This window comes from Engystomops pustulosus, chromosome 1, assembly GCF_040894005.1.
Source record: "Engystomops pustulosus chromosome 1, aEngPut4.maternal, whole genome shotgun sequence".
Lineage (NCBI taxonomy): Eukaryota > Metazoa > Chordata > Amphibia > Anura > Leptodactylidae > Engystomops > Engystomops pustulosus.
In genome coordinates this window covers 183,918,632-183,945,214 of record NC_092411.1, presented here as the reverse complement: position 1 = coordinate 183,945,214, position 26,583 = coordinate 183,918,632, and the positions used below count along the sequence as shown (strand labels likewise).

At 42.4% G+C, this 26,583-nt stretch overlaps 1 protein-coding gene across 1 annotated transcript in view; it reads left to right on the top strand.

Moving 5' to 3' along the window:
• RASGEF1B (RasGEF domain family member 1B) overlaps positions 1–26,583 on the top strand; it is a 267,226-nt gene that overhangs the window by 21,106 nt on the left and 219,537 nt on the right. Inside the window, exon 2 of the mRNA XM_072114538.1 lies at positions 22,807–22,854. Within this exon, the coding sequence (XP_071970639.1) occupies positions 22,807–22,854 (48 nt within the window). The remainder of the gene's footprint in view (positions 1–22,806; positions 22,855–26,583) is intronic.

The following is a 26,583-nucleotide window of genomic DNA, read 5'->3' as shown; positions in this document are numbered from 1 at the left end:
GTAAATGGTAAAAGTTTGCCAGTGTATTTTGTGGATAACACAGCAGGGTGGCGACAAAGTTAACAACTTTGATGTGGAATCCATGAAAACAACCCAAATTTCGGCCTGACAAACCTCGTTTGATAAAGGGACGATGTATGGAGGCAGCTATATGGACGACTTTTGGAGGTAGCAATGGAGACAACGTGTGGAGGCTGCTATGGAGACAATTCAATTTGGATAGTGCCTGTATGTGGCAGTCCAAAAAATTTTTCAAACCAGAGGAGCAGGTAGGTGGCCCTCCAGAAAAATGGAATAGATTGAGTGCCTGTATGTGGCAGTCCAAAAAATTTTTCAAACCAGAGGAGCAGGTAGGTGGCCCTCCAGAAAAATGGAATAGATTGAGTGCCTGTATGTGGCAGTCCAAAAAAGTTTTTAAACCAGAGGAGCAGGTAGGTGGCCCTCCAGAAAAATGGAATAGATTGAGTGCCTGTATGTGGCAGTCCAAAAAATTTTTCAAACCAGAGGAGCAGGTAGGTGGCCCTCCAGAAAAATGGAATAGATTGAGTGCCTGTATGTGGCACTCCCAAAAATTGTTTAAAACAGAGGACCGTGTCGGTGGCCCTCCAGAAAAATTAAATGCATAAAGTACTATACCTAGAGCCAGTGGGCCCTGTCAAAAAACAGCCAGTTTCCTCTGCTTTACTGTAGAAAGAGGAGGAGAAGGAGGAAAATGAGGAGGAGGAGGGGTGGATAAATTATTCAGGTTGAGCTTCCTTCACCTGCTGGAGATTTGAAATTAGGAGAAATCCATGCTTTATTCATCTTGATAAGCGTCAGCCTGTCAGCGCTGTCAGTCGACAGGCGTGTACGCTTATCGGTGATGATGCCACCAGCTGCACTGAAAACCCGCTCTGACAAGACGCTAGCGGCAGGGCAGGCAAGAACCTCCAAGGCGTAGAGCGCCAGTTCGTGCCACATGTCCAGCTTTGAAACCCAGTAGTTGTAGGGAGCTGTGTGATCATTTAGGACGATGGTATGGTCAGCTACGTACTCCCTCACCATCTTTCTGTAAAGATCAGCCCTACTCTGCCGAGACTGGGGACAGGTGACAGTGTCTTGCTGGGGTGACATAAAGCTGGCAAAAGCCTTGTAAAGCGTACCCTTGCCAGTGCTGGACAAGCTGCCTGCTCGCCTACTCTCCCTCGCTACTTGTCCCGCAGAACTACGCACTCTGCCGCTAGCGCTGTCAGAAGGGAAATACTGTTTCAGCTTGTGCACCAGGGCCTGCTGGTATTCATGCATTCTCACACTCCTTTCCTCTCCAGGGATGAGAGTGGAAAGATTTTGCTTGTACCGTGGGTCCAGGAGAGTGAACACCCAGTAATCGGTGCTGGAATAAATTCTTTGAACGCGAGGGTCACGGGATAGGCAGCCTAGCATGAAATCTGCCATATGCGCCAGAGTACCAACGCGTAAGAATTCACTCCCCTCACTGGCCTGACTGTCCATTTCCTCCTCCTCCAACTCCTCCAACTCCTCTTCTTCTGCCCATACACGCTCAACAGTGTAGGACTCAACAATGGTCCCCTCTTGTGTCTCGCCAACATTCTCCTCCTCTTCCTCCTCATCCTCCTCCACCTCCACCTCCTCCGATATGCGCTGAGAAACAGACCTAAGGGTGCTTTGGCTATCAACAAGGGAATCTTCTTCCCCTGTCTCTTGTGAGGAGCGCAAAGCTTCCGACTTCATGCTGACCAGAGAGTTTTTCAACAGGCCAAGCAGCGGGATGGTGAGGCTGATGATGGCGGCATCGCCACTGACCATCTGTGTTGACTCCTCAAAGTTACTCAGCACCTGACAGATATCAGACATCCACGTCCACTCCTCATTGTAGACTTGAGGAAGCTGACTGACCTGACTACCAGTTCTGGTGGAAGTTGACATCTGGCAGTCTACAATCGCTCGGCGCTGCTGGTAAACTCTGGATAACATGGTCAGTGTTGTATTCCACCTCGTGGGCACGTCGCACAACAGTCGGTGAGCGGGCAGTTGGAGGCGGCGCTGCGCTGCCCTGAGAGTGGCAGCATCTGTGCTGGACTTCCTGAAATGCGCACAGATGCGGCGCACCTTCGTGAGCAAATCAGACAGATAGGGGTATGTCTTGAGGAAACGCTGAACTATCAGATTTAACACATGGGCCAGGCATGGCACATGTGTCAGTCTGCCGAGTTGCAGAGCCGCCACCAGGTTACGGCCGTTGTCACACACAACCATGCCTGGCTTCAGGTTCAGCGGTGCCAGCCACAGATCAGTCTGCGCCGTGATGCCCTGTAATAGTTCTTGGGCGGTGTGCCTTTTATCGCCTAGGCTCAGCAGTTTGAGCACCGCCTGCTGTCGCTTAGCGACGGCACTGCTGCTGTGCCTAGAGCTAGCGACTGATGGCGCCATGCCCACGGATGGTCGTTCGGAGGAGGAGGTGGAGGAGGGGTGGGAGGAGGAGGAGGCATAGTAGGCCTCAAACACCTGGACCGAGGTAGGCCCCGCAATCCTCGGCGTCGGCAGTATATGACCAGCTGCAGGGTCACACTCGGTCCCAGCCTCCACCAAGTTAACCCAATGTGCCGTCAGAGATATATAGTGGCCCTGCCCGGCAGCACTCGTCCACGTGTCCGTGGTCAGGTGGACCTTGTCAGAAACGGCGTTGGTCAGGGCACGGATTATGTTGTCTGACACGTGCTGGTGCAGGGCTGGGACGGCACATCGGGAAAAGTAGTGGCGGCTGGGGACCGAATACCGAGGGGCGGCCGCCGCCATGAGGCTGCGAAAGGCCTCGGTCTCTACTAGCCTATAGGGCAGCATCTCCAGGCTTAGCAATCTGAAGATGTGCACATTAAGGGCTTGGGCGTGCGGGTGGGTTGCACTATATTTGCGTTTCCGCTCCAGCGTCTGGGGTATGGAGAGCTGAACGCTGGTGGATGCTGTGGAGGATCGTGGAGGTGACGATGGGGTTTTTGTGGCAGGGTCCTGGGCAGGGGGCTGACTATCAGCTGACACAGGGGAAGGAGCAGTGGTGTGCACGGCCGGAGGTGAACGCGCTTGTTGCCACTGAGTGGGGTGTTTAGCATTCATATGCCTGCGCATACTGGTGGTAGTTAAGCTAGTAGTGGTGGAACCCCTGCTGATCCTGGTTTGGCAAATGTGGCACACCACAGTCCGTCGGTCATCCGGTGTTTCCTTAAAGAACCTCCAGACTTCTGAAAATCTAGCCCTCGCCGCAGGAGCCCTCGCCACGGGAGCTTCACTAGTTGACACATTTGGCGCTGATGCACCAGCTCTGGCCCTGCCTCTCCGTCTGGCCCCACCACTGCCTCTTCCAACCTGTTCTGGTCGAGGACTCTCCTCCGTCTCAGAAGCACTGTGTTCACCCGGCCTCTCAACCCAGCATGGGTCTGTCACCTCATCATCCTCCGATCCCTCAGTCTGCTCCCCCCTCGGACTTCCTGCCCTGACAACAACTTCCCCACTGTCTGACAACCGTGTCTCCTCATCGTCGGACACCTCTTTACACACTTCTTCCACTACGTCAACAAGGTCATCATCACCCACAGACTGCGACTGGTGGAAAACCTGGGCATCGGAAAATTGCTCATCAGCAACCGGACAAGTGGTTTGTGACTGTGGGAAGGGTCCAGAAAACAGTTCCTCAGAGTATGCCGGTTCAAATGGCAAATTTTGCTGGGAGGGGGCAGACTGGGGGGGAGGAGGCTGAGGTGCAGGAGCTGGAGGAGTGCCGATTTCTGTGACATGGGTGGACTGCGTGGAAGACTGACTGGTGGACAAATTGCTCGAAGCATTGTCGGCAATCCACGACATCACCTGTTCGCACTGTTCTGGCCTCAACAGTGCTCTACCACGATTCCCAGTAACTTCAGACATGAACCTAGGGAGTGTAGCTCTGCGGCGTTCCCCTGCTCCCTCATAAGCAGGTGGTGTCTCACCCCGCCCAGGACCACGGCCTCTGACCCCTGCAGTAGTTGGACGCCCACGTCCCCGCCCTCGTCCTCTACCCCTAGCCCTCGGGTTAAACATTTTGAAAATGAGAGTTATAACTTTTTTGTGTTTTTTAGTTTTTAAAACCAAACGATGCTATCCTATTGCTATGGCTATTTTCTAGCCAAGTATTACAGCACACTACTATGCCAGATGAGATGACGCTGAGTTATGAAAAAAATAAACGTAAAATAAAAAAGGAAATGGCAGACTGTGCCTAATTGAAATACAACCCCGGGCCCTAATAAATTTTCCCACTTCGGTCTTTGCGATGGATATGTGCGTCACTAAAACACAGTGGTCGCAAGTCTGACTCCAAATTGCTCCCAATTTGATAGTAGATGCACTGCAGCAAGTACAGCCACCAGCAGATCAACCAGAAATTAAATATATATAACGCTACTGTAGGCGTAATTAAGACGTTTGTATTCTCCTATGGCTATTTTCTAGCCAAGTATTACAGCACACTACTATGCCAGATGAGATGACGCTGAGTTATGAAAAAAATAAACGTAAAATAAAAAGAAACTGGCAGACTGTGCCTAATTGAAATACAACCCCGGGCCCTAATAAATTTTCCCACTTCGGTCTTTGCGATGGATATGTGCGTCACTAAAACACAGTGGTCGCAAGTCTGACTCCAAATTGCTCCCAATTTGATAGTAGATGCACTGCAGCAAGTACAGCCACCAGCAGATCAACCAGAAATCAAATATATATAACGCTACTGTAGGCGTAAGTAAGCCGTTTGTATTCTCCTATGGCTATTTTCTAGCCAAGTATTACAGCACACTACTATGCCAGATGAGATGACGCTGAGTTATGAAAAAAATAAACGTAAAATAAAAAGAAACTGGCAGACTGTGCCTAATTGAAATACAACCCCGGGCCCTAATAAATTTTCCCACTTCGGTCTTTGCGATGGATATGTGCGTCACTAAAACACAGTGGTCGCAAGTCTGACTCCAAATTGCTCCCAATTTGATAGTAGATGCACTGCAGCAAGTACAGCCACCAGCAGATCAACCAGAAATCAAATATATATAACGCTACTGTAGGCGTAATTAAGACGTTTGTATTCTCCTATGGCTATTTTCTAGCCAAGTATTACAGCACACTACTATGCCAGATGAGATGACGCTGAGTTATGAAAAAAATAAACGTAAAATAAAAAGAAACTGGCAGACTGTGCCTAATTGAAATACAACCCCGGGCCCTAATAAATTTTCCCACTTCGGTCTTTGCGATGGATATGTGCGTCACTAAAACACAGTGGTCGCAAGTCTGACTCCAAATTGCTCCCAATTTGATAGTAGATGCACTGCAGCAAGTACAGCCACCAGCAGATCAACCAGAAATCAAATATATATAACGCTACTGTAGGCGTAAGTAAGCCGTTTGTATTCTCCTATGGCTATTTTCTAGCCAAGTATTACAGCACACTACTATGCCAGATGAGATGACGCTGAGTTATGAAAAAAATAAACGTAAAATAAAAAGAAACTGGCAGACTGTGCCTAATTCTACTCAAACCCCTAATAAATTTTCCCACTTTGGTGTTTGAGGTGGATATGTGTGTCACTAAGAGCTAAACACAACGGTAGCAAGTCCCCCTGCTAATTCCTCACAATATGGTACTAGCTGCAAATAAAAAAAAAAAAAAAAAAAATATAACGTTATTGTAGCCCTAAGAAGGGCTGTTGGGTTCTTTTAGAATCACTCCTGCCTAACAGTAAGCTAATAGAACACCCTAACGCGTTCCCTGAGCAGCAGCAGCTCTCTCCCTAGCGGCATCCAGACAGAGAATGATCCGAGCAGCGCGGGCAGCGGCTAGTCTATCCCAGGGTCACCTGATCTGGCCAGCCAACCACTGCTATCTACGTGTAAGGGTACCACGTCATGCTGGGTGGAGTGCAGAGTCTCCTGGCTTGTGATTGGCTCTGTTTCTGGCCGCCAAAAAGCAAAACGGCGGGAGCTGCCATTTTCTCGAGCGGGCGAAATACTCGTCCGAGCAACGAGCAGTTACGAGTACGCTAATGCTCGATCGAGCATCAAGCTCGGACGAGTATGTTCGCTCATCTCTAATTATTATGTTATTATGATGTGCTTGTCTGAAACAACCCTAACTTCAAATACAAACTATATGCAAATGCCCAGATCTAACAAGACGTAATTTTTAATCATCTGGCATTGGTCCCAGTCCTGCATGATTGAACATATACAGCAAAAAATACTGTTTTCTGCATCCTACCTGGCCAGCACAATCCACACATTGACTATGTGTTGCAGAAAGCGTCTCATGTGAAGGAAAAATATTGATTTAAATGTTTTGTGAAGGAAAACAAAGTAAAAGCTAATACCATGGATAATATTATAACGTGGGTGTCTTTTGTGGGCTGACTAGATGAAATAGTAACATATGGCCTTATAATAAGTAATATCTGAGCAGAGTACTTCAGAAAGGAAGACACCAAAAAGCCCATTGTAGCTTTTAACCTCTTGTCTTCTAGTAAATGTTTCCATGGCTGAGAAGTTAAGAGAAATGTGCCTTAAAGGGAACCTGTCACCACATTTCCACAGATACAGCTAGTGACAGGTTCCCATAAAGCCCTATTAACTAACACCCTTTTTTAGCTAAAAATTGTTTTCCTTCCGTACCCATAAATCACCTTTATCTTATATTCTCTGGCATCAAAGGGGGCTTGTCCTGCTTGGGTGGGCACTGTCATCTAATCCTCCCCATGCCTCCTTACTATTCAGCAGTTCATGTCATGTGACCAGGGTGATGTCATCTTTACATTAACAAAATCTACCACATGTATGTATCTTATTACTTGATACCACAGCAGCCTCCATGGGCTTATACTCTTCTTCATCCTCCATGGAGACATGCTGTGATTTTATGTGATGAGAAATATACATTGGGTACATTTTGCAAATGTAAAGGGTATAGGACCTTAGATTATATTAGCTTGGTCACATGACATGGAGGTAACACAAGGCACTTTGTAAAATAATTCACACAATATCTCCTATAAGTAAATAGAGCTTTATATGTTTGTAGTTGAATATTGGCAGATGGTCCTTAAGTACAAGGAGGCAGAGCAGTGGTTTGAATACAGGGCTGTCAGTCAAAATAAGGGGGTGTGGTTCAGCCTGGGGAAAACAGAGGGGAAGATTTATGAAAAGTGTCTTACTGTTAGACAGTGCAGAGTTAGACTTAACAGTTGTATTCTGCTACAGATTCATATAAGTGTCTGGACCAGATTTATCATCCAGCACCAATCTGTCTATCTCCTATTAGGTTGGCTTACTTTATGTCAGAAAACTAGGACAAAATTCTGTCCAGTCAGCAGTATTTTTGGTGCATAGGCTTTTTTTTGGTGCAAGGTCATGCGCCCTTTCATAGGTCACGTCCCTTTTGCCGGACTAGTTGTAAGAGTGCCAGAGTGCCTAAAACCCTTTATAAATGTGGTGCAGACAGACATAATTCTGTCATTGATTAATAAATCTCCTCCACAGAGTCACATTCTTGAATAAAAGAGTCAAGTATGTTGATTTGCATATCAGAATAATGGCATCAGTGAAAATGGTACAGTGCCTCATTGGCAGCTAAATTTGGGTGATATGGGGAAGACTTTAAACCCTCTACCAGCAGGTATTACTGGTGTGGGTGTTATTCTGGTGACACGTCTTCTTTAAGAAGTTAATGCCTATTTTTCTGACTATTCCTCTGTGTATTTTATCATCTTTGATGAACAAATATATGTCACCTTCATGCTAAAGAATGGAAGATGGAAATGTGCAAAACAGGACTTACACAAGATACTTTACTGATTCTGTGTTATTCACTTAAAATGTGATACTGTAGACTTCTATGTTGTAAGATTTATTAATGTTTGTGCTATGATTTATTGCAGCACATAGTTCAATGTCCACCCACCAGGGTCTAATGGCAGTATGGGAGCAGCTGGTTTACCTGGTATCTGTTGCGCAGCCCTACACTAGTGTTATGTCATGGGTGTCTTTGTCCAGGTGAACAGGCTTCATCCACACCCATCAGGCAAGAGGGATGCTACAAAATGGGCAGGTCACAATGTAGTGAAGGGTTCCATAGAGCACTTCTGGTGTATGTTTAGTAAAGAATCCCCAGGCAGGTGGCGCAGGGGAGGCCCGAGGTGTTAGTGGCTGCAGCCAGGTATCACACTTGTAGACAGGGATGTTGAACAATAAAAATTCAGTTTCTTTATTAGGCAAAGAGTTCATCTGCCCTTGTCCAGTATACAGGGAGCTGGATAGTAGCTTAGGCTGCTTAGGCAGTCTCCGTGAAATTTGGAACACAGAGCTGCTGTTCTCTTATTGGAGAGAAAGAGAGACCTAGTCCTGCCTCTAGGACTGACAAAGTAGAATAAGGAATAAATAGACTTCCAGCTCTGGGGATTTCCAAGGCTCCGACCAATGACTGTCCTCGTACTGCAGAAATTAATTACATTTAATATTAACAGTGAGAACATTAACCCTCTAACACTAAGGCATGCATATGGCAGATGTAATACAACAAATTAACAAAGTTATGGCTTTATTTAAGTGCAAAAAATATAAAATCACTTAAAAACCAAAAGAATGGGGTAAATACTACAATCTCCCAAATCATGACTAGCATAGCGCTAATAGGGGGTAGTAAGAATGAATTCTTAGAACATATTACTGTAAACAAAGTTCCAACATATATCTAATGTATTAGCACTAATGATAACTATAAAACTAGTGAATAAAGTTCCAAGATATATCAAATGAATTAGCACCACTGATAAATGGAATCATTTACCGTATATACTCGAGTATAAGCCGACCCGAGTATAAGCCTAGACCCCTAATTTTACCACAAAAACCTGGTAAAACCTATTGACTCGAGTATAAGCTGAGGGTGGGAAATGCATTGGTCACAGCCCCTTCCTCCAAGTATATAGCCAGCAAGCCCACAGAAGTATATAGCCAGCAGCCCCCCAGTATATAGCCAGCCAGTCCCCAGTAATATATAGCCAGCAGCCCCCCAGTATATAGCCAGCCAGCCAGTCCCTGCCCCCCAGTATATACCCTGCCAGCCCCTGTGCCCCAGTATACAGCCTGCCAGCCCCTGTGCCCCAGTATACAGCCTGCCAGCCCCTGTGCCCCAGTATATATCCTGCCAGCCCCTTTGCCCCAATATATAGCCTGCCAGCCCCTGTGCCCTAGTATACAGCCTGCCAGCCGCTGTGCCCCAGTAAATAGCCTGCCAGCCCCTGTGCCCCAGTAAATAGCCTGCCAGCCTTTGTGCCCCAGTATATAACCTGCTAGCCCCTGTGCCCAATATACAGCCTGCCAGCCCCTGTGCCCCAGGAAATATAGCCTGTCAGCCCCTGTGCCCCGGTACATAGCCTGCCAGCTCCTGTGCCCCAGTATATAGCCTGCCAGCCCCTGTGCCCCAGTATATAGCCTGCCAGCTCCTGTGCCCCAGCATATAGCCTGCCAGCCCGTGTACCTCAGTATATAGCCTGCCAGCCCCTGTGCCCCAGTATATAGCCTGCCAGCCCCTGTGCCGGCAGACACAATACTATTGCAGCGGCGGCAGCTGATGTCAGTGCCTGTGACATTGCACGGACCTGCAGCTGACTGCCGGATCACACAGAAGACCTGAGGGGGCCGCCGGAAAGGTGAGTTTTGATTTTTTAGACTTTTTTTTGTGTCGATTTTTGTTTGACTCGAGTATAAGCTGAGTTTGTGCTTTTCAGCAAATTTTTTGTGCTGAAAAACTCGGCTTATATTCGAGTATATACGGTATATAATTCTTAGCATCTTATTAAATTTTCTTAGTTTTAGTTCACCCTTATAGATATGGCTTTTCCACTTGGGTTTGTTTGTTTTTTCTGTTTCAGTCTTCACGGTCTTTATATACATATGTTTAGTCATGAGTCCATAAGACTCTCTTGTACCATTTTTTACTTCTTTATAGTCTATATTCTATATATTGTGACCAGATTGGGTATTACTCTGACCGGAGCTCCAACAATCCTTTATAAATTCTTTATGAATCCAACACAGTATATTGCTTGACGCATCGATCCTTTTCAATGAGTTTTGCACATCTCCACAGGTTTCTGACAATAGGTCACCATTCAGACCAACTCCATCGCGTTTCCTAATCCTCCTTCATTGCCATCTCTCTTTAAGACAATTTCACTAGAAGAAATACGTGTATGGATAGTGTAGTATATTATTTGTAGTTTAAAATTTTATTAAAAATATACTCACAAAAATTTGTGAAAATGCGCATATCTAGACATAAGCAGCCACACATGTCCATCCTAGGAGCCACGTGTGCAACACATTAAGATTGTTATATTCCAGATTGGGGATTGTCACAATTTGTTTCACATTTCATGTTTTCACATTAATTCTCTTGCAGGATTATATTTTTTGATTTTTTTGTAAACACATTTCTTATCAGGCCATATTTTTAGGCCTACAATTTATATATTTTTATATATTTTCTTCACAAAAAATATTTGTTCTTTTATTCACTAAATATTTTTTTACTCACCTACAAATACCTATACCCTATTCCTCACCTTGAAAATTTTAATCATTCACTGTTATAACTCACGATTTTCTAAATTAAAGTTATATTTTTGTGGCTCAAGAGAGTTAAAATTGGTTAAGAGGGTCAATACACTGGAGCTTGGTGGGAAGATGGTTTTTAACCCAGAGCTGCATTCTGGAAGACCATTGCTCTGGAAGGCTAGCTAATCTTGTATAACAGAGGGAATTGCAACTGTACAGGTAGTGCTCGGGTGAGCAGGGCTTCATTTTGTGATTTGCTTTGTGTTTTTTTTTGCCTGGAAAGCTACACTTGTTTTTGGCTGCCAATAAAATCCGGAAGGAAACTGCACTTCTGCTGTGAAGCCTGCCTGAGTCTCTGGACTTTACTATACTGTAAGCTGCGACTACCACAACCCTAAAATTTCTCATACATTCCCTCCCTACATATTTTATAATTTGCATATTTTATAAATTGGTCCTCCAAGAATTCTCAATCCAAGAGTAAATGTAAAATAATAAAATGGATATCAAGGTTAGTTTGGTAATGCATTTTTCATGTATATTTATTGCAAAAGAGTTTTTGTCCTGAAAAACTTCCATTCATTTTAAATACTCTAGTACCAGAACTAGCAATAACTACAGATGAACGATCATATTTATGGTAAAATGAAGTGTTGCTGGCATGGCACTCAATCACATCATCAGCACTTAACCCATTTCTTTACTTTTGATCCAGAATCAATGAAAACATTGACAGCACTTTCAGGGTCAATGGATTGTGCCATTAGTAAAAAAAAAAAATGCTCCATCTGTAGAAATGTCAGGCAACAAACTGAATTACAGGTTAAGTAGAACGAGGGTCCGGTTTACATTATTTTTTACACTGTCACCACTTCTTCTTTTGTTTCATTTACAAGGAACAGTTGTAGTAGATATCAGCTGGAAGGTATTGTACATGACTCAGCAGAAGTTCAATGAATTCTTGCCATTTACTTCGAGCAGAAGGCACATAACTCACATACACCCAGGTATTCTAGTGCCTAGGAACATATGTTTGAAGGTTAACTAGCTCAATAATGCCATATTCCCTTCTGTTATTAATGTCAGCGACAGTACAATGCAGAGCAAAAGTGTCAAAACCAAATGCTGCTTGTGCTTAGTCAGAAAAAATAACTATTGATCCTGCATTTATTAGTGTCATTGCACGTTGTACTAAGATTGGACGCATTTCTGTCTCCTCACCTCTTTGCGTGGCAGGTCTCCTCCTCCTCCTTTCTTGTGTACATAGGTTTTCAAGCAGAAATTATATTACCAAGAGCTTGTTAAATGTGTTTCCCCACAAGCTAATATTTAATAGGGTCAATACATAACATTTTTTATTGAAATCCTTAAATAAATATGCCCCACACTAGAAACTATTACATATTACGTTTTACTGATGCTTTTTTTTAAACATTCACGTACTGTGCCTAGTGTAGGTCATTTCACATCCTCAGCAGCTCTGATTAAGGCCTCATTCACACTGCCACATGAGGGACGTATATACGGTCGATATATACATCCCCCATTAATGGCAATGGGTGCACGGCGCCCTACGAGAGCGGTACGGTGCAGCACATGTGGACATGTCCTATTTTTTCATGGCATATGGCGCCGTGCGCCATGTATCCCTATGGAGAATGTGGGGGTGAGCAGCGCTCTCCCCTCCTCCTCTCCCCGCGCGCTGCCGTGTGCCCTCCGTGCTACGGTAAGGCGGGCAACGGTAGTGTGAATCCAGCCAACCCCTGGAGTGCACTATGCATCTCTTCAGGTACAGTACTTTTTGGAGGCTTCTCCTGCTTCCTACAAATTCACCTGCATATTCTGTATTGTGGATTATTTTCAATTGACTTGGGAACTTAATGTGCTGGTCAAGTGGCCAACCTCTTTAAGTGCCCATATCTGAAAAGTAAGTGCAGCAAGAAGAAATCATAACCTGTCCTTGTGAGTGGCAATTGTACTTGGTTAGGCACAGTATATTAGATGATGTCGGAGCCATGTTGATTTACAGTTACAGCAAAGTGGATGCAATTTGCATAATTGACTTGCACTGCAGGTTTTTTTTTTATTAACCACAACTGGTGCAACTGATGTGAATGTGACTGTTTGAGAATCCTTGAATGTGCCCTGTGAGTGTGACAGGGCAAATCTGCAAATTGCTGCAGCAAAAACCTGAATCAACATTTCTTTTACCCTCATTACCCGCATTTCTTTTGCGCAAATATAAGGAGAAAAAAAGATGCAAATAGTTTTATGCAAATGCACCCTTACACTCATATGGACAGTTAGGGACTGGTATACTGTAACATACACTAAGTAGAAAATTTAGCTACGGATACAGTCCTATGAACAGTCAGAAAAGGACACAAAGTAACATTTAGTGATATTCATTTAGATGCTTCAACTAATACACTGAAAACCAGTAATAGGACTACTGGCATGCATGAGGAGTTATAGTAGATACTAGCATACTGTGGATTACAGGCAGAACATTTTAACAATTAAATAAACTCTTATGCATGGCCACTATGAGGAGAGTACTGAAAGTACTACAGTCAGAAGCCAGGCCAGAGTGACAGGTAACCGCTACACGACCATGCTTGGTCTGTGAAAAATGGATTCAGAATATCATGGAGTCCTGTGCCTGGAACTGTGCTTGGTCCATGAAATCCAACCAATCTTTTACCCCTGTAGATTACTTTCTAAGTATTTGCGTTGACTCCCAAATTGGATATGCAACATATGATGTTAGTATTCTCAGGTGTGAGTGGTATTGGCCAGTAGTATGTAATGTTTTTGAAGTCACAGTAGTTAATAATTTCTGCCAAAATACATTTCCATGCAGAAATCCATGCAATCCATGTAAAATATTATGAAATATATTTTTGTACATTAATTTCACATACCTATTTGTTACCATGTAGGCCAGGAAACTCCTGCTTAGCGGGGGATGCTAAAGCAAGTGTCCATAGTGGGATCAGGGCTTATACTGCTCATAAAGAGGGCTTTGGCAAAGCAGTTTTAGAGCATTGGGAATGGTAAAGCAGTTTTACATTTTAATTTGTCTTTGGTATAGAATGTACCCCCTGGGTGTATAGGATTTACCCCTAGAGGTATGCGTACCACAGGATGAAAACCAGTCTAAAGTGGTTATTATAGCAGAAACCTTTATGTGTCATCTGGGCCAACACCGTAGTCTAGGTGTGTTGTCTGTATGGCTTTTTACAGCAGCAGTCTTCATGTGTAATATGCACTGTCCCCTGTAACAGCACTTTTGCTGTTAAGTTTGGACCAACCACAGTGGTCTACCTGTACAGAGGGGGCTGTCTGTGTAGTCTGGATAACTTCTATGGGAACTGTATAACTGAATTCTTTAGATTCCTCACTACAAGAGTACTGGCTGTAAAGTCTATAAATGCCCTATAAAAGTGGTATATAGGTACAAGCTAGTGTGCTTAGGTACGCTCATTCATAATGGTACAGGTATTGACTGAGGTATACTGATATGATTTAGTCAAGAAGTATAGTCCTACTTTCCCCTGTAACAGCAGCTTGTTGGTGTAGTCACACTGCCAATCAGTGACCAATGGATTTCATCATGCAGACATAACATTTGTAGATAATGGGGCTTATTTATTAAGGTCCCGTGGGTGCATTTCTGTTGGGTTTTGCAACATTTTTGGGGATCCTGCTGGGGATTGCATTGCACGCGATTGGATTGTGTTTCAATCGCGCCGGCTTTCACATGCCACATTTGGGGGGGGGGGGTTTGAGCCGACAGACGATCCAGCGGATTTGGACAACACGCAGGATCGATTTGTGTTGCATCCAATGCACTTACATAAACCGGGAGGAGGAAGGTGAACTCCAGCTAATTGGGACCTCATTGGGAAAGCGACACATGCAGGAAATTGGGGGCACGATCTTCATGAATTGTGGCAGATGCCGGACAACGCACCTCGGGGATCGCACAGGGACCAGGTAAGTAAATGTTCCCCAATGTGTTACATATATCTTTCTACAAGCAACGTATTACATTTAAGTTTTAAAGTGACCCTACAGTTTATATTACTCATGGATCACTCTGCTCATACACTGCCATCGTTTTTTACTTGAGAAGCTTATGAATTTTAATGAGCACTTATTGCAGTAATTTAGAGCAAACAAATGAAAGTCTGTCTATATTATAGGCATCATAAGTCTTATTTTAATTTAACTGACAGGCTGGAATTAAACTTAATCCTATTGAATTAGATGTGAAAATGCTAAATCTTCTGAGAAGCGAAGTATCTCCAGAAGAGTCATTTCACAGGAACACATGATAACAAATTTCAGCATTAAAAAGAAATTTATAAAAACTAATCCTCAAAATGCAAACTTATGAAATGGAGAATAAAAGAATTTGTCTGAATTACAAAAGTTATCAGTTTTTATTTTGAAACCTTGTACATAAACTGTTAAAAATATTTTATAAATCTGTACCGTAATCTGTATTCATTACTATAATGATAAATATTGCCCAGAAGTGGGAACCTCATTTCTCTGACATTTAATATTTATGGTAGGAATACCCCTTTAAAAGTGTTCTCTTTAAATGGAAACTGTAACCACATTTGCACAAATACAGCTAGTGGCAGGTTCCTATAGAGCTCCAGTAACTAACTGACACCCTTATTTTAGCTAAAAAATGTTTCCCTTACATCCCCATAAATCAACTTAATCTCATTTAACCTGGCATCAGAGGGGACTTGACCTATTGGTCGTCCCCTCCCATCTACTCCTCCCCATGCTTTATGCCTCCTTACTATTCAGAAGTTCATGTCATGTGACCAGGGTGATGTCATCTAAGGTCCTATAACCTTTAGATTTGCAAAATCCTAGCGTAGACACCTGCTAGGATTGTGTCACATGCAATGGTTTTTTTGCGCAGCTGCACTGGCTTCCATGCGACACAAATTGGGGGGGCGTGATTTGGACTGAGCGCGGGATTTTACTTCACAATACAATGCACTTACATGCACCACTTAAAAGAAGGTAAACTCCATCAGACATGCAGGACACATGTAAGATATCGGGCGCACAATCTTAGTGAATCATGGCAGGGTGCATTATCGGACAATTCTGTGAACTCCGTCGGATGGGTAAGTAAATGTGCCCCATTGCCTCACTGGCAGCTAATTTTAGGTGATATGGGGAGCACTTGTAATGCTTTAGCAGCAGCATTGTTGGTTTGGGTGTAAAATTCTGGTGAAAGGTCTCCTTTAAAGACTTGTTGAGGATTCAGGGTAAAGGATATGCATGGATGTCTGTGATTACACTTTTATAAACATACATGCCATCTCCATTGCAGTATCTGTTATGCCAAAACTGGTAAGTAAATTTGATATTTGGCCTGGATCTTCACCTATTGGCTTTTGGATAGACATACCCATTACGGATTCTTCCAACTGTCATATCCCTCACATGAAGCAGTTTGGCTTATTTTCTTGGCCGAGAAATTGCTATGTTTGAGTCAAGAGATTGACTATAAAAATTATAGTAGTCAAAGCTATAGTGGATGGTGAAATACTGAGTGAGAAAGTAAAAAGTTCAAAAATTTTACCATTTTGCTTGTCAGTTTATGTTTATTTATCTATGCAGTTAATTTCAGGTAAAAATCTATATTAGCGGTATATTTACTGCTGGAATTTATTTTTTGGCTGGCTTAACCCCTTTCTTTCAATGCCTTTTTTCATTTTTACATTTCCATTTTCTGCTCTCCTCCTTTTTTATTTTTGCGTGTATAGAGCTTTTGAGTGCTTGATTTTTGTGTAGCCAATTGTACTTCTTAGTGACAGTATTTAATATTCCATGCCATATAGTGGGAAACAGCAACAAATTTCCAAATGTGGTGACATTGACAAAAAATTGAATTTGCGCCTTTTTATTGTGGGATATTTGGGTTGGCATGAATACAGGGATATCAAATACAGAGCTATGAAATTTGTACATTTTTGAGGGATGAGATGTTGTATACATTGCTACTGTTTTGGGGACTGTATGGAAATAAAATTTTTAATGTGTTGCAAAATGGTGAAAAAGTGGAGATTCGAAAATTTGGGAGCTATTTTTGGTTATAGGGTTCACCACAGAGAATAACCATTTTCATACAGTACAGACCAAGAGTTTTCTGTATTTTCAGGCTATCAAAATTGTAGATTCACATGAAAGGCATCAAAACTATGAATTAATTAATGTTGAATTATATAATTAACAAAAAAAGTGTGAAACAACTGAAAATATGTCTTGTATACTAGGTTCTTCAGAGTAGCCACCTTTTCTTTGATTACTGCTTTGAACACTCGCACTTTTCACATCAGGTTGAATAAGTGAGATTTCTTGCCATATAAATTTGGTTGGGACCATCAGTTGTGTTGTGGAGAAGTCAGGTGGATAGAATTTGTATTATGGCTAGAAAAAAAACAGCTTAGTAAAGAAAAACAAACGGCCATCATTACTTTAAGAAATGAAGGTCGGTCAGTCAGCCTGAAAAATTGCTTAGAGTCTTAATCAATATCTCAAACATATGAGAACACACTTAAAATTTAAATATCCCCCGGGTTACGTCACACAGGAAGCTTGCTGTGAATAGTCACATGACAAGAAACACCACTCCAGCAGCTTGTGTACAGCCATATAATCACTCTGACTAGCCATAGACAACTAGCCAGGTGGGAGATGAGGACACACCTGGATGGACCATGGCTATTACGGTATATTTGCTTGATCGGTAAATGAAGTGTATAATTCTTTTTCCCATGCTGTTATGTAATATGGTCAGAGTTTTCTGTTATTAGGAAAATGTACAACAAGGAATGCAATTACTTGATTGGTTTTATATTAAACTGCTATATTGTACTTGGCACACCTGGGGGTCATGATCAGATCTCCGGCAGCCATGAACCCAGTGATCGCATGGAGGTGACAGAGAGAAAACACTTTGATCTACTGTGGTCCCCATTTTTTCTCTGTTCAGGGCAGATGCAGCCAACCTCCCTAACTAATAGAACATATAAACTGACTTAAATGAAATGGGATTATGGGATACAGTAGTTTACAGCATATGGTTAAACTGTCCTCACTGAAATTAAAAATAGCAAGCGTTTTACTAAATATGCTGCATCCTTGATATTTAAATTGTCAAACTGCTTACAATGTTTTGTATAATAGATGCCTCTAAGAAGCAGCAGGTGTTGCTTTTATGAGTCTATACCATAAATAATACCATTCACTCCTAGTTACATGAATGTCGACACAGCTGGCATGGCAAATGTAGGATAAAGAAAGAAAATGTTATTTAAATATTGTAGTTTCCAAACTGCTATAGTTTCAGCAGTAAAAGATTTGTAATTGAACTGAAATTGGCCAGAATTCCATTGTAATTTGCAGTGTAAACCTTGTGACCTTGTGCCCTAGTTATAAAATGTTTCAGACCAATAAAAAAATGTAAAAAATATGGTTGTGACTTTGTGCAAAACTACATGGATTTGCATGTTTGATGTCTTGTATATTGGGCAGCTAAGCCACCCAACACCATTGGCTACAGCCGCTATGGTAGGGAATACACCTTTGAATGGAGGCTTGCTGTTCTTTTCCCTCCTCCTCTCTGTCCTCGATGTTTCTCTTCAGTCCAAGCAGGAAGTAGTATCACTAGAAGCACTAATGAATAGGAGGAGCTGCAGCAGCAGAGTTATGACACATCCTGCTCCAACACTCCTCTCTTTCTGTGTCTTTCAGTGAATAGATAGGCACAGTGAAATAAGCCACAGTGGGGCTGGAGCAGTGAGAGAGTTTTGCAGAGAGCAGCATGGTGAGAACAGGGAAAGGCTGAAGCTCTAAAAGGAGGCAAAGGTACTTTACATATACTCAGTGTCGGACTGGGGTGCCTGGGGCCTGCCATTCAAATTGATTCTTGAGGCCTACTCTACTGCTGCACAGACATATTACTTATATAATAAGAGTCAGGGATAAGGGAATTTCTAGCCACTGGGGGGGGGGGGGGGCAGTGAAATGAAGAACACCGAAATACCTTCCTCTTCTCTCTTCTAATGTACGGCTCTTGGTTTTAAACTGAGGCTACAGTAATGTTATGCTGGGGATTGTATAATAATTACCCCTGACTTCATGCTGGTGATTGGTCTGTGATTAGGGATGTAATTGTCAGCACCAATATTACTAATTAATAATCGACAACAACATTTACAACAGCCAATGATAATAACCCCACATCTCTAGAGCTGCAGCATCATATACAGAAGACAGACTCGATTCACCAACATTATGGATAAAATACCGTATATACTCGTGTATAAGCCGAGTTTTTTCAGTACAAAAAATGTGCTGAAAAACGTCCCCTCCCCTAGGGGCTGCTGTATACTACTAGGGGCTGCTGTATACCACTAGGGGCTTGCTGTATACTACTAGGGGCTGCTGTATACTACTAGGGGCTTGCTGTATACTACTAGGGGCTGCTGTATACTACATGGGGGCTGGCAGGCTGTATACTACTAGGGGCTGCTGTATACTACATGGGGGAAGGCTGGCTGTATGCTACTAGGGGCTTGCTGTATACTACTAGGGGCTTCTGTATACTACTAGGGGCTTGCTGTATACTACTAGGGGCTGCTGTATACTACTAGGGGCTTGCTGTATACTACTAGGGGCTGCTGTATACTACATGGGGGCTGGCAGGCTGTATACTACTAGGGGCTGATGTATACTACATGAGGGCTGCTGTATACTACATGGGGGCTGGCAGGATGTATACTAAAGGGGCTGCTGTATACTACATGGGGGCTGGCAGGCTGTATACTACAGGGGCTGCTGTATACTACATGGAGGCTGGTTGTATACTACTAGAAGCTGCTGTATACTACATGGGGGCTGGCAGGCTGTATTCTACATGGGGGCTGGCAGGCTGTATACTACTAGGGGCTGCTGTATACTACATGGGGGCTGGCAGGCCGTATACTTTGACCAATGCATTTCCCACCCTCGGCTTATACTCGAGTCAGTAGTTTTTCCCAGTTTTTGGTGGTAAAATTAGTGGTCTCAGCTTATATTCGAGTATATATACGGTAGCTGTTTCTTGATGGTTATTCACTGACTACAGTTGTGATCAGACAAACCCAGAAGTGGGATTAAATACCTTACAGGTGACTTGTCTTCTTCTTTGCTGCAGAACTGCATTAAGACTTTTTGTTGGCACTGACAGCTTCATAATTTTTCACCAGAAGTCTTCAGCTCCAAGCAGCACATCTCCACACTGTGCAACTATAAGTAGCAAAGTCACTTGCAGTGTAGTGTTACCTAGATAACAATGTCCAAAACTGTGCTCCTAAATTGCTCCATTGTAATTATTTATCTAAAATTAGGGTAGCTTCTAAGATACTTGTTGTACAAGGTGAGTCTCAAAAAATCGCTACCTCCTCTTCCCCAAGGATATTACAGTATATACAATGGACCAGATTTTAGCATAAACAGCACTTCTTCCAAATTAAAAATATTAGAAACATGTATCTATGTATGGATTATAGCAGTGGTGGCGAACCTATGGCACGGGTGCCAGAGGCGGCACTCAGAGGCCTTTTTTGTGGGCACCCGGGCCATTGCCCCAGCAAACCAGACAGGACTCAAAGAATCTTCCTGCAGTTCCAAGCAACTTAAAAGATGCTGCTTTCAGTCATATTCTGATACTTACTTCGCTACTTAGGACTGTAGAAAGAGGAAGAATTAGACAGGGTCGAGTTATTTTTGGAGGACCTCCTGCTGGCCCCACAATTCTCTGTGTACAGAGGGAAACTGGAAAGAAGCTAAAATGATGAAAATTTTCCATCTTTCTACTATGTTGCTGCCCTCAGGAGGCCAATATGATTGAAAGTTGTTGAACAGGTAGCAATAAGTTACTGCTTTAACTGGTTTGCGACCGCCGACTGTGCGGCGGTCGGGTCCCGCTGCATGGAGAGGGCTCACGGGCTGAGCCCTCTCCATAGCCGGTAAGTCTTTGCTGCATATTGCAGCAAAGACTTATTAGCGCCAGAAGATGGCAAAATCAAAAAAATAATTTTTGTACAGGAGGTTTTAATTTTTGTAAATGTATGAAAACATTATAAAACCTATAGAAATTTGGTATCCCCTTAATCGTACCAACCCAAAGTATAAAGTAGACATGTCATTTGGGGAAAGACGTAATATTCAAGCCCACAAGAAAATGGCGCAAATGCGTTTTTTCACCATTTTCACTGCATTTGGATTTTTTTTCCCACTTCCGAGTACATGGCATGGAATATTTAATACCATCACTATGAAGTGCAATTTGATACGCAGAAAACAAGCCATCACACAGCTCTTTACGTGTAAAAATAAAAAAGTTATAGATTTTTGAAGGTGGCGAGTGAAAAATGGACATGAAAAAACAGGAAAGGGCCCGGCCCTTAACTGGTTAATTTTTGGTTGGCACCTCGCAATAATAAGCAGGGTTTTGGATTGCAGTTTGGGCACTCGGCCTCTAAAAGGTTCACCATCACTAGATTATAGTTTATGCAGCACTAAGCAGAGCTAAATCATCATGAGGCACCATGTCATAGTGTGTATGTGGACAGAGTACTTGGCTCTGCCCACACTACTGCTGAAGAAGAGGGGAGAAGAGGAGCCTTGGAAAGAGTTGGGGAGAGCCAGAAGATGAGTGGAGAGTTTTTTAAATTTAACTGGGGGCAGCGTGCGAATGCTGGCCCCCCATTTCCTCCACCGGTTGTCAGCCAGGGTCATGACTGGCTCAGCATAGTGGAAAAAAATTGTTGTCCTGAATGATTCTTATTTATAGTCAATGTCCTCTAATCAGTTATTTAATACATAGTGCCCCTCTAATCAATTATTTTATATAAATCTCCAGACCACCTGTACTTCTTCAAACCCCACTGACCCCTTTGTCCTCCTCCAGGCCCCTCCAGGCCAGGTGATTTCCAGCTAATGTTATATTTAAAAATTGGCAAAAAAACAAACAAAACAAAAGGGATCACTTCATCTATGTAAACAAATATAATATCAACCTATTTAAAAAAAACACCAGTTTTGTACAAACTCTTAAAGAGAACCTGTCACCAGAGTTGTCATTTTTAGCTAGTGACAGGTTCCAATATCCTCTGCAATAATGACCTTAAAAATGCCTTTTTTGGAATTCTGAATCATTATTTTATAAAGTAACATTAGAAATTGGCTCCCTGCTAGTACTGTCCGGCGAGTCACGAGGAGGGGCATCTCTTACAGTCCGAATACCCATCTCCTTGGTTAGCTGCTGTAGAGTTAGTGAGCAGGACAGAGACAGAGGGAGGGGGAGTACGGAGGAGGGGAGGATGAAGCAAGGACACGGGGACTCATGCCGTTGGAGCGCCTCCCTCCCCATGACTTGTTGGGCAGTGCTGGCAGGGAACAAGGTAATAATGCAGAATATACTTTTATAAAGTACTGAAACAATTTAGAATGCCAACAAAGGAGTTTTTAAACTCATGATTGCAGAGGCTATTTGAAACTGTCACCAGCAAAAAATAACATTGCTGGTTACAGGTTCCCTTTAAAGGGTACCAAAATAAAAATACAGATAATCTTATAAAAAAAGCTTTATTATAGAGAAATAATTCTCATCATATGCAAAAACATCTGTTTGAACTAAACTAAATGAATTGAGTGTAGCCACAATCATACCGCATTTTGTCCTGTATTAGTAATGCTCGCACATGGGAAATCATTCAAAAGTTTGCCATGTGACCCTGCCTTTTCTAGTTATGCCCCCACTGTCTAGTCACTGGGAAGACTTGCACTTCAAAATAACTGAAGGAAATAACTGAAAACCTAAAACAGCGGGTGCTCCTTACCAATCCAATGCGTTTCAATAGAATTGGGCAGAGACATTTGCATTGTATTTCTAAACACATTACACACAGAATAAAAAGGGAAAATGGGCATGAATAAAAAGAAACAGCCTTCACAAAGCACAATAGGGTACACTTGGTAGAGATTAGCTAATCAGTAAATCTGGAGGAAATAGTTGTCTGCTCCAGCTGTGCTTTTCAGATTTAAGTTTATAACTTTAGTAATAGATATTTTCATTTTCCCCAACAGATAAAGAGCCAGTCCCGTATTAACCTGAATCAGAGCACAAAGAGAAAGGTAGGTGGTGCCAAAGCACAAAGATGGTTTCATTTATGTTATTTTTGTCTTATACAAAGATTTCATTCACTACAGGTGTACATATGTAAGTCCACAAATGTTGGTACATGCTCACTAATTTTAACACATACAGTATATGCAGACGCCATACACCGTATACACATACAACATATACACATTACAGATGCAGCATATATACATAACATATATGTTATATACATATTATGATGTACAATGTGCAGCATAATATGGATATAATGATGCACATCCTCCATGATGATGAGGCCCCCTGACACTGTGGGCCCCATAGCGGTTGCTATGGCTGCTACCACTGTAGTTACGCCCCTGGAGCCGCTGCTGACAAGAGCAAAGAGGAGAGAGGAACCGCCGCTAACAAGAGCCGGAATGAGAAGAGAGCCAGGAGGAGAATGGAGCTTTGTGGTATGGGAGCACATGGACTGTATGTAAGTACAAGTTTTATTATTTTTGCTGTCAAACTTTTGATGAAACTGAGAGGAATCTACATGGGACGCTCTATATTATCAAACTGAGGGGGATATAAATATGGCTGGTCAGATAGTAATTAAACTGGGGGAACTATAAGGGAGGCTGTATATAATTAAACTGTATATGTGGTACAGTATATAAATGTGCTGGGATGGCTGTATATGTGGACCCAGATTTTATTTAAGATGGAGGAGATCTGTATTTTGGAGCTGTATATAATTTAATTAGAGGGGGTTGTATAGTAAAGCCTTACAATACATTAAAGGGGGGCTGTTTATATTCATTGGTCAGGGTGGCACTCTATATAAAATCAGTGCTATGCATACTATAATACCAGTACTATATATATATATATATATATATAAATATATAGTATATACAGTATTTAATAAAGGGGTGTTTTATATGTGTGGGAGAGTGCTGTCAGTTGTTTTGCGAGAGTGTATATATTGTTTAGGACCACAGTATTCTAATCTAGGTGACTGTAAGTGACTGGTATTTTTAGGGACGCAGGGTGAATTCAGCATTTATATGTCATGGATGGGAGAACCCGAAATAAAGCCCTCTGTCATATAGAAAAGACTGTCATCTATAAGGTACTGAATGCAGCCAATACCTCTCAGAATCTGTGGACACCTATAAAAGATTTGTCAGATTTGTTTCTATTACCCTGCCAAATATCTCCATATGCACTTTATAGTACTTTAGCTCCACCTCCAGCTCTGGGACAATGGAGAATAAGTGATAGGACCCGCAGAGAGTGTCTTATCTCATAAAAACATATCCTAAAAGTCATCTGCAAATCTACGTAAGCTTTTATTTATTTTTTTTTAAATATACTTTTCCACCTCATCTGCAAGAGTATTTTTAGTTTTTTCTCTTCCATTTTTCACTCACCACCTTCAAAAATCTATAACTTTTTTATTTTTCCACATAAAGAGCTCTGCAATGGCTTATTTTCTGCATAACAATTTGCACTTCGTAGTGACGGTATTTAATATTCCATGCCGTGTACTGGGAAGCGGGAAAAAAATGCCAAATACAGTGAAAATGGTGAAAAAACACATTTGCAACGTTTTCTTGTGGGCTTAGATTTTACAGCTTTCACTGTGCACCCCAAATGACATGTCTACTTTATTCTTTGGGTCCGTACGATTACATGGATACCAAATTCGTATAGGTTTTATAATGGCTTCATACATTTAAAAAAATTAAAACCTCCTGTCCAAAAATTTTTGGGGGGATTTTGCCATCTTCTGGCGCCAATAACTTTTTCATACTTTAGTTTATGGAGCTGTGGGTGGTGTCATTTTTTGCGACTTTTGATGGCGTTTTCATTGCTATAATTTTTAGGACTGTGTGACCTTTTGATCACTTTTTATTAATTTTTTTATATTTTTCAAAATGAAAAAAAAATACCATTTTCGACTTTGGACGCTATTTTCCGTTACGGGGTTAAACGCAGTGAAAAACCGTTATTAAATTTTGATAGATTGGGCATTTTCAGACGCGACGATACCTAATGTGTTTTTGATTTTTACTGTTTTTTTTATATTTACATCAGTTCTATGGAAAGGGGGGGGGATTGAATTTTTTTTAAAAACTTTTTTTCATTTTTACTTTTACTATTTTTCAGACTCCCTAGGGTACTTTAACCCTAGGTTGTCTGATTGATCCTACCATATACTGCCATACTGCAATAGGCAGTATGGGGATTTTACTCTTCATTCATTACAATGTGCAAATGTTTTTGTGACAATAGGATTCTCAATTTTTTTGCTGTAATGGGAACAAGGATTATCAGTAAAGGTTCATTGTCACAGTCACACCTTACAGCTGATCATTGCAGCCTGGGACTAAAGTAAAGTATCCAGAGACTTTACCAGAGGTCACAGTGGTCAGAGAGGTCCTTCTGTAACTAGGGGTTGTCTGTAAGTCTGCTGTCCTTAAGTAGGGGACCGCCTGTACAGAAAAAAAAAACATCTGAGAAATTGCTACAATATTATAAATGGCAAAATATACAGTTTGGTACATCCTGAGAAAGAAAGCACTGGTGAATTCATCTATGCAAAAAGACCTGAATGCCGATGGAAGACAAAAGTGGTGGACGATCGCAGAATCATTTCCATGGTAAAGAGAAACCCCTTCACAACAGCCAACCAAGTGAACAACACTCTACAGGATGTAGGCATCAATATCCAAATCTACCATAAAAAGTGACTGCATGAAAGTAAATACAGAGGGTTCACCGCACACTGCAAGCCACTCATAAGTCTCAAGAATAAAAAGGCTAGATTAGAATTGCTATAAAAAAGCATAATAAAAAGTAAGCACCAGTCTGGAATAACATTCTTTGGACAGATGAAACCAAAATCAACCTCTATTAGAATGATAGAAAGAAAAAAGTATGGTGAAGGTATGGTACAGGTCATGATCCAAGTCATATGACATCATCTGTAAAACATGGCAGAGGTAGTGTGATGGCTTGGGCATGCATGGCTGCTAGTGGCACTAGTGTTTATTGATGATGTGACATAGGACAGAAGAAGCAGAATGAATTCTCAGGTATTCATTCTGAGACAATCTGCAACACCCCTGCCAATGCATAGGCAAGTTGGTAGTTGCGAATAGTGCCCCCTCCATGTCAGTAGATGTTAGGGAGACTGATCATCTCTCTAGGTCTCTAAGTACTGGAGTACATTGTAGTTGCTGCAGTAGCCACTGCCTGGTAAGGCAATAGTTAAAAATGAATATATTATTGTCCAGTGATGTTCTTGAAAAGCAAGCTGGAAGCTGAATGGGGTAGTGCTACCACCTGACCAACGGAGTATATGGGTGGGAGCACATGGTTTTGGAATCCAGTCAGTAAATAGAGAAGCAGCTCCAGTGTGCAGCTCTCTGCAGAGCTGCCCACCAGACCCACTACCAGAAAGAAGAAGTATCTCAGGCCGCTGCCTGATACCTGAGGACAATACCAGGCTCAGCTATCTCTCACCAGCTCACCAACTTGCTGAGTCTACTATTATCGTTTGGCCGTTGCCTGCTGTTGAATAAAGAACTGTTAGTTGATTTGTACAACGTTGCCTCCGTCTAATCTCTGGATCCAAGCTGCTTACCACAACAGGCTTCCCCATCCATTACCAAGGGATTCATCCTACAGACACCTCAAATGGTGCTCCAGAGAGAAACCACTGCATCAGCCTCTCCCTCCATATTTCTTGC